Source organism: Euprymna scolopes, chromosome 40 (assembly GCF_053919585.1).
Source record: "Euprymna scolopes isolate OS-2025 chromosome 40, ASM5391958v1, whole genome shotgun sequence".
Classification (NCBI taxonomy): domain Eukaryota; kingdom Metazoa; phylum Mollusca; class Cephalopoda; order Sepiida; family Sepiolidae; genus Euprymna; species Euprymna scolopes.
In genome coordinates this window covers 11,795,597-11,810,654 of record NC_136521.1, presented here as the reverse complement: position 1 = coordinate 11,810,654, position 15,058 = coordinate 11,795,597, and the positions used below count along the sequence as shown (strand labels likewise).

The 15,058-nt window shown below is 34.6% G+C and overlaps 1 protein-coding gene across 1 annotated transcript in view; it reads right to left on the bottom strand.

Moving 5' to 3' along the window:
• LOC145265365 (gelsolin-like protein 2) overlaps positions 1-15,058 on the bottom strand; it is a 101,480-nt gene that overhangs the window by 16,881 nt on the left and 69,541 nt on the right. Inside the window, exons 3-6 of the mRNA XM_080121150.1 lie at positions 12,282-12,355; positions 9,447-9,521; positions 6,336-6,407; positions 1,247-1,374 (exon numbers count right to left, since the gene is read on the bottom strand). Coding sequence (XP_079977276.1) covers positions 1,247-1,374; positions 6,336-6,407; positions 9,447-9,521; positions 12,282-12,355 — 349 coding nt within the window. The remainder of the gene's footprint in view (positions 1-1,246; positions 1,375-6,335; positions 6,408-9,446; positions 9,522-12,281; positions 12,356-15,058) is intronic.

Below are 15,058 nucleotides of genomic sequence, written 5' to 3'. Positions count from 1 at the left end.
CTCACTTCTTGAACTATTCCTAGGAAAATGAGATAAAAAATAAAAAAATAAAAATGAAAGTCGCAGAGTGGCAGTAGGAGCCTTAAATGATTGGATTTTTTTATGGACTGTTCTTTTAAGGGTCTTTAGTCGGTTAAAATAGATTTTAAGGGGTCAAAATTTAAAAAAATCGTTATACATTTTGAACATTCATCTTAATTTATTTTTAATCATTTCATATATGTGTTACGTTGGTACAGTGGTAACGTCACCAGCTTTGTATACTACAGTTTTGCTTTCGGTTTCGATTCTAGCTGATGCCCCCCCCTCCATTTTATTATTTTTATACTTTTGAAATCACGACAAAATAATATACGAAATCTGGACAAATTAAAATATTATATTTAAGCGTATTTTATGACTGGGCAAAGCCCCCTCCCCTGCCTCAGTAAATATATAAAAAGTAAAAATATAAAAATAAAAAAAAACCGTCATTATTTAGTAAAAAATATATACGAATGTTAGTGGAGACTGGACTTATCTATACGATAATCTTCCATCCAAATTTTCTGTTGCGTTGTGTGCACTCAGTATATATAACTGCGTGGACAAATGGTCGCCGGACAAGTTTACCGACGAGTGTATATTTGGAATGACAACTAAAAGACTCGACTGTTTACAAAAGAATTCGAGTTTATTTTAAACAATCTTTCTTTACACTTTGGTGTCGATTGTCACTGACTCCACTAGCGAGGAGAGAGGTGTAGGGAGAGATAGGTGGCGTGGCGAGGGTGTTGACAGATGACAGACTTGTTTCTCACCGCGTCGGCCGGCTACTCTTTTTGTAGAACCAAAACATCTTTGTTTATATTGGTATCGGTCACGTTTCTCTAGCCCCAGCTGCGAATGTCAGCTGCATTCCGATCTGGTCATAAAATATTTGTTGATGTTATTATTTTTTATTAATTCAAAGCATAATTGTCCCAATAATCCACAACCGTTGTTTTCGATTGTAGGCCAATTTCCTTTTGTTTGTTTGGCCTTGAAACATCACCGCATTCCAATTATGTGTGTCACTAGCTCAAGTGACGCTCGTGTCCAACATTCCATGTTGCCATGCTTGAAACGTGACCCTCACATCATGTTCTTGGCTTGCCTCTCCGATTTCTTCACAGCCTGTCCCCTTATTATACAACATTTCTCCACGGATCTGCCCCTGATAGAAAATTCAGAAGAAGAATTAAAATTCGAAAAATAAATAACTTACGTGATTTCTTTGAAATAACTCTTGAAAAGATCCGACTCGTGATCCTGGACTTCCCGGTGTTGGATTGGAACATCATCGAGGAACGTGTCGAGCTCCACAGTTTTGTAGGCAGCCGTTCCATATTCATCCTGTTAAAAGAATTAAAATATTTTGAAAATTGTTGCACACGAAATTTGTGGTTTGGTAGGATTCAATTTGATGCGGGAGCATTAATCTCATTGGTTCCTGCCTCCCAGTCTATTATTACAAAGCATCAAAGAAGAGATAATTTTTTGGGAAATAAACCAATCTGTTGACATTTTATCGTTTAAGCCGATTTTTTTTTTTAATTTCACAAAAATGTACTTCATGTGTCTAGCAGTGTTCTTAGATAGGTTTTGTATCGAATGGTCTCCAATAAGTATCGAAAATCAATAAGTGAAAAAGTCTGATTAATGATAGAATAGTTTTTTCGTGAGGGAATCAGTAATATAATAGTCTTCCATTAACTTAACACTAACCATGCATAATATTAATGTTTTAGAAATAGAATTTTCTGGGACGGTTATTGGCTTTTTTTGCTTTTATTTTAATCTCTAAATATAAAATCCTAAAGATAGGTTTCTGCTTTTTCTGAAATCCAACATGGCGACATAATCCATGATATCCGCGTTTGTTTTAAGTTCAGTTTCGCCATCAGTGTGGATCATTTTTATTTATTTATTTTTTTACTAGGCGAGAAAAGATAAAGTATGGTATCAGAACAGATGCTACACTTTAATGTTAATTCTTTTCAAAAAGTAAAGATAAAAATGAACCCTGTCTGACACTAATGGAAATAAATGGCTCTCGTCTTGGGAAGACTCCATGTTTTGACAAGCTTCTGGGTTTAACCTGACCTGAGATAGAACACATACATCAAATCCGTTGCCAAGGCTGCTGGATCATTCTACCGCTCCAGTAGATATGTCACTGCTGATGCAATTCTTTACCTGTAAAAGAGCCAAGTACGTTCAAGGATGGAGTACTGTGGGCATTTCTTTCTGATAGGTTCATAAGAGTAGTAGTTGAGGGGCAAAAATCAGAAGCTCACAGTATTAATGCCGGTGTCCCTCAGGGGTCCATCCTGGGCCCAACTCTTTTCCTGATCTACATTAATGATCTTCCAAATCACATCCTTACATCATTTGTAGACATCTATGCTGACGACACTACCATTTATGGTAGCCCATCTAAGACAGTAAACGACCAAGTTCTCTCCAATTCTCTCTCCTCTGATCTTGAGCACGTAGTACAATGGGGTAAAGAATGGCTGGTTACTTTTAATGCATCTAAAACCAAGCTTCTCTCTTTACATCATCAACATTCTGATCCACATCTGACATCAATTGAAATGAATGGCTCTCGGCTTCAGGGGGCCTCAAGTTTTGACAAACTTTTTGGCTTGACCATTACTCCTGATCTTAGATGGAACACGTACATCAAATCTGTTGCCAAGGCCGCTGGAAAAATGGTGGGATCCTTCTATCGATCCGGTAGATATCTCACTGCTGATGCTATTCTCTATCTATATAAGAGCCAGGTACGTCCAAGGATGGAATACTGTTGCCACATCTGGGCAGGAGCTGCTAGAAAGGACTTGGCCTGCCTTGATAGAGTTCAAAATAGACTTCGTAGCCTCGTAGGAGATGTCCTTTTCTCTTCCTTGCAACCTTTATCTCACAGAAGAGATGTTGCGAGTTTGTCTCTGATGTATCGTTATTTTCATGGAAAGTGTTCGAATGAGCTTCAATCTATGGTCCCCCCTCGCCAAACTTTCACAAGAAACACTCGTCTAGCTGTAAACACTATTTTTTTTACATAGGCATCACCACATTATCAAAGCCAAGAGGCCACTCGAGGATAAGGGTTAAAGAGTGTACAGTAGAAATTGGACATTATAGTAATCATTAGTAATGAAAATTTGGTAAATTTGATAACTTATATGGAACGGCTCATCAAGAACTTATTTACGTTAGACTTGAAGACAACCATATCGTAGTCAGCCGGAAAGCAGGAAAACGGAAGACAATTCCACAGGCGTGCAGTTCTAAGAAAGAAGCTTTGTTCATGGAATCTACGTTTAGGTTTAGGCACAGATAAAGAGTGGGGGGAATTATTGATAGTGTTTACAGCTAGACGAGTGTTTCTTGTGAAAGTTTGGCGAGGGGGGACCATAGATTGAAGCTCAGTCGAACACTTTAAACGTAAACGGAGATTGCACGAACAAACTTCTATCTTAGAACTGCACGCCTGTGGAACTGTTTTCCTAGTTTCCAACTGACTACAATATGGTCGTCTTCAAGTCCAATGTGAACAAGTTCTTGATGAGCCGTTCCCCTTAAGTAATCCAATTTACCAAATTTCCACGATATTAACCCTTATCCTCGAGTGACATTCGGGCCTTGATAAGTGGTGACTACTTTGTAAAATAAAAAAAGAAGAGTTTATAGCTCTTTAAAAAAACACTAAGGTAGTGGAAAAAAATTATTAAATAACAGCATTTTGAAGCTGTTAATGTCACTAAAAAAACAACAAATCTTTTATATATATATATATATATAATTATAAAACTCAAATGACCTTGTAACGCATGATGTAACCCACTTTCCAGTTTATGACATTCAGTTGCACATGCGCGCATAAACATTAACCCATAACAACGTAAACAAATAAACACAAATCACTTCTTTTGCAGATTTTGACCCACGCATTGAAATATTAGCGTTATTATTTCGAAATTATTATTTAACATGGGAAGAGTGGGGGTGTTTTGCAACTATTCTTTATTACAACTACACTGTCGCTATTTTCTTACAACCAAGCAACTTTAACCCGTTGACAATTATAGTAAAGCCAAGTCTACTACTACTACTACTACTCTCTATCCGTCCCCTTTCCTTCCTTCCTTCCTTCTTTTTTTATTTTTTGTTTACATTTCTAGATACAAATGTGTGAGAATGGTGAATTTGTTGACACATTTACTAATCTGTTTCAATATTAGTTATATTTTATTTTATTTTATTTATTTAGGTTTTATTTTTTTGCTTCAGGTTTTATTAATTACTTTTTTTAGATTTTAAGTTTCTATAACTTGGTTGAAGGATTCCCATATAGATTTTTCATTCCTATATTTCTCATCGGTAGGGTCATGTGCGTTTTTGCTACTAAATGACTTTCGTCGGCGTTCTATTCGTAGAAAAATCATGTTTAATTTTCGATTTTTGAGCGATTAATCGGAAAAATAGGTAACTTTACACGAATAGGGAGGGTTTTTTTTTTCATGTTTGAGTGATCCGTCCGTGATTTTTCATTTTAATATACTTTCATAGAAATGTTTCTATTATGTAAAAAAAGACCTACTTTCTTCACGTCACAAGTGTCACGCTCATACATGAATTCCATAGTTAATATAACATACTGACCCAACGGGTCACGGGTAGTCTAGTATATATATATGGATTGGGTCCTTGCTAATGAAGCCAGGGATGGCTTCTGTTGCTGGGTTCGAATCTATTGACTGGTGTTAATCGTGACACCCTGCACTGATGATTCCCAAAATGATGAAACACTAGTGTCTGTAGGTATTCAATAATTATTATAGTAAATAATTATATATATATATATATATATATATATATATATATATATATATATATATATATATATACTAAGTGGACGCCTGGCGTTGCTCGGTCGTACAATACACTTAAATATGGTATTTTAATTCATGCAGATCGCGTATGTATTATTATAGAATCAATCCTCTTTTAAATATTATATATTACGAGGAATAATTTGGCTGGTGAACTAATTCGCAAAAAAAAAAAAATAAATAAATAAATAAAAAATAAAAAAAAATAAATAGATAAAAAATAAAATAAAATAAATAGATAAAAATAAAATAAAAAAAATAAATAAATAAAAAATAAAATAAAATAAATAATAATGATAATGTAGTTTATCAAATTCCGTCTGTGTTTGTTTAAAACAACACGTCAGCTGAAAAATCACTTCTGATTAATGTTTAGTTTTAGAATATGCAAACGAAGAAATGATTTGCAGCGATTTTAAATAGTACTTCTTTTATCATAAATTGCACTCATTAATAAAAGAAAGTTCCTATTTACAATGTCTCCCCACGGGACAGAGTTAGACACCAGGGTCGTTTTTTAATGTGGAGAAAAGGAACAAAAATAAAAATTGTCTCAGTCGTAAAGGATTTCTCCTCCACTGACATTAATAAAAGAAAGTTAAAATAAAATGGTGAGGTATACTCGGGTTTGAACAGGGGATCATTCGATCTGTCATCGAATGATCTACCACTGAGCTACTTTTCCAGATGTCAACAAATCTGGGGGGGTTTTCTAAGAAAAAATTATTTACTGAGATTCTATTATCTCCCTTGCTGTTACAACCTAAAATGATTCCCTCTAAAAATTCTTTTATATTTATAAGAAAGAATACTATTTTTAGGATTTAATTTTTTTTTTTCGATACTCATCGGACGGATTTCTGTAGACAACAAATATAAGAACAGCCAGACATATAAATTACCTTTGTGTGAAATTTGCAAAAGATAGTCTCAGCCGTTTTGGAAACTATAAGGAACTCTCTCTCTTTTTCTCTCTCACACACACACACACACACACACACATATATATATATATATGGAATTAGTTATCATTTCAAAAACTAAAAGATTTATAATTATAAATAATAATTTTTTATACCTATAGGCATTAGTGTTTTATGCTTTTGCAATCATCAGTGCAGGACGTGACGATTGCCGCTGCTCGTAGGAGTCAAACCCGATTATGAAGCCACCTTTGACTCTATAAGCAAGGAACATTACTCCTGGGCCACTGTTAACCGCAATCGATTTTTCTTTAATTTTAAATGGTTGCAATTTGTTTGTTTGATTCACGTGAGACAGTCCCGGTATTGTTATTGGTGGCGGACAGTGGCACCAGTTGGAAAAGGAAATAATAGTTAAATTGAGAATAGGGTAAAGTTTAAGAAAAGTAAAGGGGGCAGGGTGGTGGTGAGTGTCATTCGGGTTCAGACTCACCTGTGTACTGTACTTGCCAATCCAGAAATGGACGTCAAAGTTCAATTCTTCAGATTCATCTTGCTTGAAAGTCTGTTGGCAAAATTTAAATTTAGAATTAAAAAAATAGATAAATAAGTAAATACACAGTTTTTTAAAACAATTTTGATTTGGAGAAAAAAGATGAATAAAGTCGTGGATAGTTTCTTCCCCAGAACTGCGGGTCTTTGGAACTCCCTTCCGGGATTCTGCTTTCCCAACTGCAATGATATGCAGAAGTTCAAGTGTAATGTTAACAAACATCTTTCTACTCTTCTCCCCTCATAATGACCCCACTAATTAATTCCCTAATAGTAGCCCCCTGCTTCAAAGTGGCACTGTGCCTTGTTTGGGGTGAAAATTGAATAAAAAAAAAAAATTAAAAAAAAAATTATAGATGGAAACATTTTTTTCTCTGTATTTTAGTCAATCGTTACACTTTGACTTGTTATAAATTTAAATCAAACATTGTTTTATTTTTGTTTTGGTTCCGCCTGAACCAGCCTGACATCCAGACGGCTTTACTTTATTATTAATTGCTTTTGTTGCAAATGGAAATCAATTATCAATGGAATCAATTATCAATGAAATTAATTATCAATGAAATTAATTTTCAATGAAATTAATTATCAATGATCAATGTAAATATAGTTTTAAACTGTGACCATGTTTTAATACCGTGAACTGTAAAAGTTATCTCCTTTGAACCGTGTGAAGAGTTAATTCCTTTTTCTTCATAAAAAAAAATACTTGGATTATGTGTACTTATAAACGAATGAGTTGACGTTTTTCTCCCTCATCAGAATGTAAATAAAAACAGACATCTCCCTTCTTGTCTGCGTATTAAACGAAAACCATGTTTATGTGTTTTCTTTTTCTGTTGATATCGATTGACTTCTAATGTGTGCATCCTATTTAAAACAAACAAGGTATGTTTAATTTGATTCGTAACTTTAATAATAAACCATCACTTATAAGACAGAAACTCTTATATCCTGAGGCAGTCAAAGTATACCATCGTTTTTTTTATCTGAAGCCAGATCCACAGCTTCTTGCAATCGTGATAAAATTTTCTCTCGTTTATTTTTGGTCTTCTTTTTCCATCAGGGATCCCTTGTTATAAATTTCAGCAGTTTTTATTTATAGTTTCATTTTTCAGCTCTGAGAAGGCACGTTAAATTGGGGCAATCTTTCAACTATTTATGACTTCTGCCAATTTCCTGGGATAAAATCCGGTTGTAAGGAATTTCCTGAAACAAGCTTTTTGCAAACACCTTCACAAAGAACCGGACTCTTGGTAGATATTGATTTTCTGACCTTATATTCTGACTATTATAATATTATATTTTCTCAAACTCGGTTATTACATCGAGAAAAAAAGCTAGTTTAACAAAAAAAAACAAAAAAAAAAACTGATTATCTCCCTTAAACTCTTTTTCTTTTAAATATTTGGTTTCATTGTTTATCTGTTCAATAATTTTTTTTCTCTTAAACTCCTTATTTTAATTTTTTTTTATATATATGCTGTGTGTCTTTCCTCTTCTTTATTATCTTACATGTAACATACATATATATATATATATAGCAGAACTTCAGCTTTAATTGCTTTCCATGTAAATTATACATCCAAATTAGTTACAAATTAGTTACACAAGCAAATTAGGGATCAATTATGGTTTAAGGACCTCAGCAGAAGGAGAAAACAAAAGGAACCGTTTTCGTTTAGTCTTCACCTTTACACACATACATAAGCATAACACAAACATAAAAAAAACAAGTTGTTTGGTTTTAAAATGTGAATTTATTATGCATAAAATTGCCTCAGTCTAGAAGGATTTCTTCGTCACTGACCAAGGACAGGAAAGATCAATGCCTTAAATTCTCAATCCTAATGGCGGGTTTTTTTATGTAGGGAAACTCTTGTCCAATGCTCAAAAAAGTTGTATACTCTACATCCAAAACCAAATATTTATTCTTCTTAGCAAAATATAATATAACTATTAAAATCTATATCAATAAAACAGTAAACGTATGTGCCTGTCCGTGTGTAAATATTTAACCGATAAACACAAGTTCTTTTTTCTCTAGAAAATGGTCGCCCCGACATGTGAGACATGTAATACACTTTGAAGCTAAGTGTCTGTTTTTGTCTCTATTATTATGGAGGCATAACAAGGTGGAATGATAAAATTGTCGCCCTAGAAAAGACGACATGATTCCATTTCCGTTCAATAAAAACCGGTTTTCTTTTTTTTTTGCAGATCATCTACTAGTTGACCAGATGTGTACAAATCCCAAGAGCGATAAGAGCCTTCCATCATGTCTGAAAGTGATACAATATTCAACAAGCAAGATTGGAGATGTGTCGTTGTACTACTCATACTCTCTACCGATCAAGTTATGACAACAGGACCATTGCCAGCACCTTCAGAACACATCGTTGGATTGCCACGAATAACAGGGACGTGCCCAGGGTGATGAAAACAAAGTTTCCGGCCATGGTTATGGTCTTTGGTGTGGTTTCAAGTAAGCGTCACATCATGCCACTTCACATCTTCGAAGTCGGCTTGAAAGTCAATACCAAAGTTTACCTGGATGTGCTGAAGTGTGTGATGATCCCCTGGTGCCATCAGGTGGGCGCTGGCAGACCCTCAGTGTAGCGGCAGGACTCGCTGTCAGCCCAAAAGTCCAAAGAGACTCAGGCTTGGCTTTTCAAGGAGTACTACAACTTTGCACCCTTCTCTCACTGGCTACTCTTCCTCTTCCGACCTGAATCTACTGGACTACTTTGTTTGGTCATATGTAGAGAACATCACCAACATGACCTCGTACAATACCAAAGCCAGCCTGATCACTGCCATTTAACAAGTATTTGCTGAGCTCCTCTTGGTGCTTATGGAAAAGCCATGCTCTCAGTTCCGGACCCATATCAAATCAGTGGTTGAGGCTGAAGGCGGCTACATTGAATAGATATCATCTCTACTACATAATCAAGTTACCTGAATTGATTTTTTCGATAAAAGTTTTCAAATAAAGCTGTAGCGATGTTTTCTTTAGGGTGACATTTTTATCGTTCCACCCCGTATGACTTACATTCAGAATGATGTAGGAATCGCCATCAAAGAATTTTCCATATTTTTCTTTTGGCCAGGCTTTCACTTGGAATTTCTAAAAAAACAAAAAATAAATAAATAAAATAAAAATAACAGAAAGAAATTTAATTAAATCTTACTTATTAGACAAAAAAGGTAAATGAGGGCGTTTTGTTACTCCCCTCCTCAAAATAAATAAAATGAGGGATTCTATATTTTTAGGCGATTACGTATGAATACCTTGAAAGATATTTTTGGAGGAAAAAAAAAAGAAAAAAAGCCAGAGTTTTTATTCTTTTTGTATATAAATTTAACGTAAACATGACTATCCACTTACTGACTGGATAGTGTTTGAACGACTTGTAATCGTTTTTAAATGAACCTTAGATACAACTTGTTTTCGTTTTGTTCTAAGGAGAGCTACTACCATCCAAACTTTAAGTTAGTTGGTAGAATTATAGGAGAGTTTTTTTTTTGGGGGGGGGGGCTGTTGTCACCTTGACTTAGGTTTATCAGTAGGGTTAAGGGATTTTTTTTAAGTGGGGGTAGAAAAATGCCCCCGAAATGAGTGATCATCTTACTTTACTACTAAATTCAAAACCAATACTTTTTTTTTGTTACCCATCATATTTTTCAAGATATTTACATGTAATTGCCTAAAAAAACAGAATATAATTTGGGAGAAAGAGAGAGGAATAGCTGAGGTTTCTCATCTACAAATTTAGAAAATTGTAACAAAGATAATAAGTTTTTGTTTTTCTTTATCTTGCATACATTTTTTTTGTGTGTTTTTTTGTTTGTTTTGTTTTTGTTTTTGTTTTTTGTTTTTGTTTTTTTGTTTTTTGTTTTTTTGTTTTTTTGTTTTTCGTTTTTGTTTTTTTGTTTTTTTGTTTTTTTGTTTTTGTTTTTTTGTTTTTTGTTTTTGTTTTTTGTTTTTTGTTTTTGTTTTTTTGTTTTGTGTTTTTGTTTTTTGTTTTTTTGTTTTTTGTTTTTCGTTTTTGTTTTTTGTTTTTTGTTTTTGTTTTTTTGTTTTTTTGTTTTTTGTTTTTGTTTTTTTGTTTTTGTTTTTGTTTTTTTGTTTTTTTGTTTTTCGTTTTTGTTTTTTTGTTTTTTTGTTTTTTTGTTTTTTTGTTTTTGTTTTTTTGTTTTTTGTTTTTGTTTTTTTGTTTTTTTGTTTTTCGTTTTTGTTTTTTTGTTTTTTGTTTTTGTTTTTTTGGTTTTTTTGTTTTTCGTTTTTGTTTTTTTTGTTTTTTTGCATATGCTGTACTCCATTTCAATAAAAATAAATAAAAATAAATTAATTTTGAAACTATCTTTTGTACGTATTAATTAAATTTTGAACAGACAAACAAACAGGAATACGACTTTATTATAAGAATATAATGTTATAGGGAAGCCCCATACAATGTATGGTGGGACTTATCTACACTCCTGATCTGAAATGTGAACACATGCATCAAATCTGTTGCCAAGATTGCTGGTAAAATGGTAGGATCATTCTACTGTTCCAGTAGATATCTCACTGCCGATTCAATCCTCTATCTGTATAAGAGCAAAATACATCCTAAAATGGAACACTGTTGCCACATCTGGACAGGAGCTGCTCGGCATGCTATATCTTGTCTTCATAGAGTTTAAAACCAGCTTTGAACCCTAATAAGCAATGCCCTTTTCTCTTCCCTGCAACCTCTTTCCCACAGAAAAGACATTGCGAGCCTGTCTCTGCCCTATCGTTATTTTCATGGCAAGTGCTCGTCTGAGCTCCAATCTATGGTCCCCCTTTCACAAAAACACTCATCTAGCTACAACCACTATCAACAATTTTCCCTGCTCTCTATCTGTGCCTAAATTTAGATTAGATGCAGATTCCATGAAAAAGGCTTTTTTTTCCTAGAACTGCCCGCAATGTGGAACACATTGGTCCGCTTCTCGGCTGATTACGATATGGTAGACTTCAAGTCCGATGTAAACAAGTTCTTGTTGAGCTGTCCCCTTAAATAATTCAAATTCTACTCAATCTACACTATTAACGATTACTAAACTACTACTTTAAATTCATTGACTCTTATTCCCGAGTGGCTTTCGGGCCTTGACAAGTGGTGACTCCCTTGTAAAAAAAGAAAAGAAAAAACAAACAATTCAGTTGCATGGATGTGTTGTGAGGTGGCAATTACAATTCAAGGGAAGTAACTAGACTAAAATAAAAATGCAAAAAAAAATGGTTTAGTTATTGCCCTTGAAATATTTAGTTTCATTTAGTCATATAATTTTTATTGAAAAGGATGTGCTTTTTGTATTGAATACAAATTGTTTTCTGATACGTAGTATTATCCGCTGGAATACTTTTCCGTTTTATGTCTTCGTCGCCACATAAATTCAATCGAATAGAGAAAAATAAAAGTAAAATTGCCTTTTTATCAGGTTTTGTGAAAAAGATAAAATGGAATTATCTCCCTTACAAACTTGTAATATTCAGTTGCATCCAGAGTTATATCCCTTACAAAATTGTAATATTCAGTTGCATCCAGCCATATAGATCAATGTTTCTTCACCGAAGTTCCCCAAGAACCCTCGGAGGCGACAGTGGTCGGGCGATGGGTGTTCCAAATCGCCTTATTTTGCCTTTAATCCTCACATTCCGTAAACAATATTTCTAATAAAGGGGGAAGAATAACTATTTTATATGTTGGGAGCTATCCGTCTAACCATTATCGTTGGCTAGTTTGTTTTTTTTTACCTTGAAGTATTTTTGTAGCTCCTCATATCAAGTGGCTTGATGCCTTGTCTGGAGCGATTTTCATAAAAATACAGAACAAATAAAACAAAGACTGCTTACCTCAATACGCCATATTTGAAGGCCAACTTTTTTACCCGCATTCTGCCAGGCAGGTTCCGTTGCAGCCGATTCCTCTGAAAGAAAAAAGAAAGAAAGTTAATGTCAGAGGATTCTTGAGTTTCCAAATATATTCTTGCAAAATCTTGGAAAACTATGCTTCTGTTTACAAAAAAGATGATCAACGAATTTTATAGAGTCTGTGTTCATGCTGGATGTTCGTATGTTGCAATGTTGAATGTATATATAATTTTCTAGCTTACACTTTTGAAATTCCTGCTAAAATCATATATGCACCTAAACCATTCTTTTGCCATTATTCTCAAAAGCAACCCAGAGACGAATTTATCAACATAAGTTTTATTTACAATTAAGCTTTTTGCCCATTAACAAAGACAGAGACGTTAGTTGTGTGGGGTTGGTTGGTGTGTGGCACGACGATAGAAAGATGTCAAAGATGTCAATCATATTCCTATTTACGTGCCTCCTCATGTGGGCAGAGTTAGATACAAGATCGGTTTTTAATGTGAGGAAAATCCAACTCCACAAAAAGGGGCGCTCTGGATAAGAACAAAAATAAAAATTGTTTCAGCCATGAAGGATTTTTCCTCCACTGACTGAGGACAGAAAAGGTAAAGCGTAGCATCAGGACAGATACTACACTGTGATCATGTTCGCCGCTGTCCATCTGCTCTTTTCTTTCTCCTGTTGTTTATGTTATCTCTTATATAGATATCAATGGACATTCCTGGAAATATAAATATTAAAATATTACATTTTTCCTTTTTATTTTGTGCGGTTCATAACTCCTGACCTTGGAATGTAAACATTTCTTTGTTTTTGTGATAATTACAATTCCGGTCATTTTTATGGGACACGAGAATTTAGATCAAAAGTCAATCTGGATTGTGCATGTGTGCACACATTTGCTTTCAAATGTTTATTGCCACGTTTCTATATCCAACACATGGAATGGAAATATGTTGTACATTCCTACAAGAGTTTTGAGGAAAGATTGATATAACCAGATATGTTCTGAAACTACATTAATCAGATTACTTAAATAAGTATGTTTGAATTTGAACATTGGTCACACAATAATATCGTAGGGTTTGTGTCCGTGTTGGACATCCATAGAATGGAGATATCTTACACATATCTATTAGGTTGGTGTAAAAATAATATCGTTTTTTGAATATTCAACTTAAAGTCAAAAAACGACAATTATTTTTGCACTAACCCTAACCCTAACCCTAACCCTAACCTAATACAAGGTAGAATAAAAATATTTCATAAAATTCTTCCAGGATTTTGAAGATAGACTCCTCCCCAAATAACTAAATATATTCTTAAACTACAATAACCAGAATATGTTTTAGTTTGACTAAAGGTGATACAATTATATTATGACGTCTGCGTCCATGGCATGCGAACATAAAATAGAAATATGCCACACACTTCTACAAAGGTTTTTTTTTTTTTTTTTTTACACAGTGATCACCACTTATCAAGGCCCGGAAGCCACTCAGGGATAAGGGTTATTGCAAGTACATTACGTTAGTGTGGAGATTTGATGAAGTGTTTAATTAGGGAGGCGGTTCATTAGGAATTTGTTAACATTGGACTTGAAGACATCCAAGTTGTAGTCCGGAGGGAAGCAGGCAGACGGAACAGAGTTCCACAGGCGTGCAGTTCTAAGAAAGAAGCTTTGTTCATGGAATCCGCGTTTTGATTTAGGCACAGGTATAGAGTGGGGGAAATTTTTCACAGTGGATTCAGCTAGACGGGTGTTTTTCGTGAAAGATTGGCGAGGGGGGACCAGGGATTGGAGTTCAGACGAGCACCTGCCATGGAAATAACGATAAAACAAGGATAGGCTCGCAACGTCTCTTCTGTGGGAGAGAGGTTGCAGGGTAGAGAAAAGGGCATCCCCCACTAAACCACGATCTAGACCCGCATAACGAGATATATTCTGAAACCTGAGAGTATTCTGTACCTCTATAAGACCACCATTCGCCCATGCATGGAGTATTGTTGTCACATCTGGGCTGGTGCATCTACCATTAGTCTCTCCCTCTTGGATAATGTGTAAGAACGGGTCTCCAATCTAATAGGTCCAAGTTTGTCAACTAGGCCCCTACCCCTGTCCCATCATCGCAATGTTGCATCACCGTGCCTGTTTTACAAGTACTTTAATGAAATGTACTCTGATGAACTCATTGGACTTGTGCCTCCTCGACAAACCTGCTTGGCAACAAAATCACACCCCTTCACTGTTGAGGTCCTTAAAAGTCAGAAAGTTTTCTACTCAAATAGTTTCTTCCCTAGAACAGCTAGATTTTGGAATTCCCTTCCTGCTACCTGCTTCGCAAACTGTACTGATATGCAGAAGTTCAAATGTAACGTAAATCAAGATCTTGTTAATCTTTCTTAGACATGGTCTCAATTAGTAGCACCTTAAGTCCAAGTGGCAATATGCCTTGTTTGAATGAAGGTGAGTAAAAAAAAAAAAAAAAGAAAGAAAAAAAAAAGAAAGAAAGAAAAAAGAAAAGAAAAAAAAAGAAAGAAAGCACACCAACATAAACCATATCTTACACACTCGCATTTATTTTTGTAGTAACAAAGGCTAAGTAAATGCCAGGGTACGAGGATACTCGTAGTTGGCAACAAATGTGTTAATCAAATCATTAGTATTTACAAACATCGGATATATCCAGGACTCCCCTAACTCCCTGGAATCCTTAGCGGAATTGCATTATTGCATGCAGTGTATCTTGACT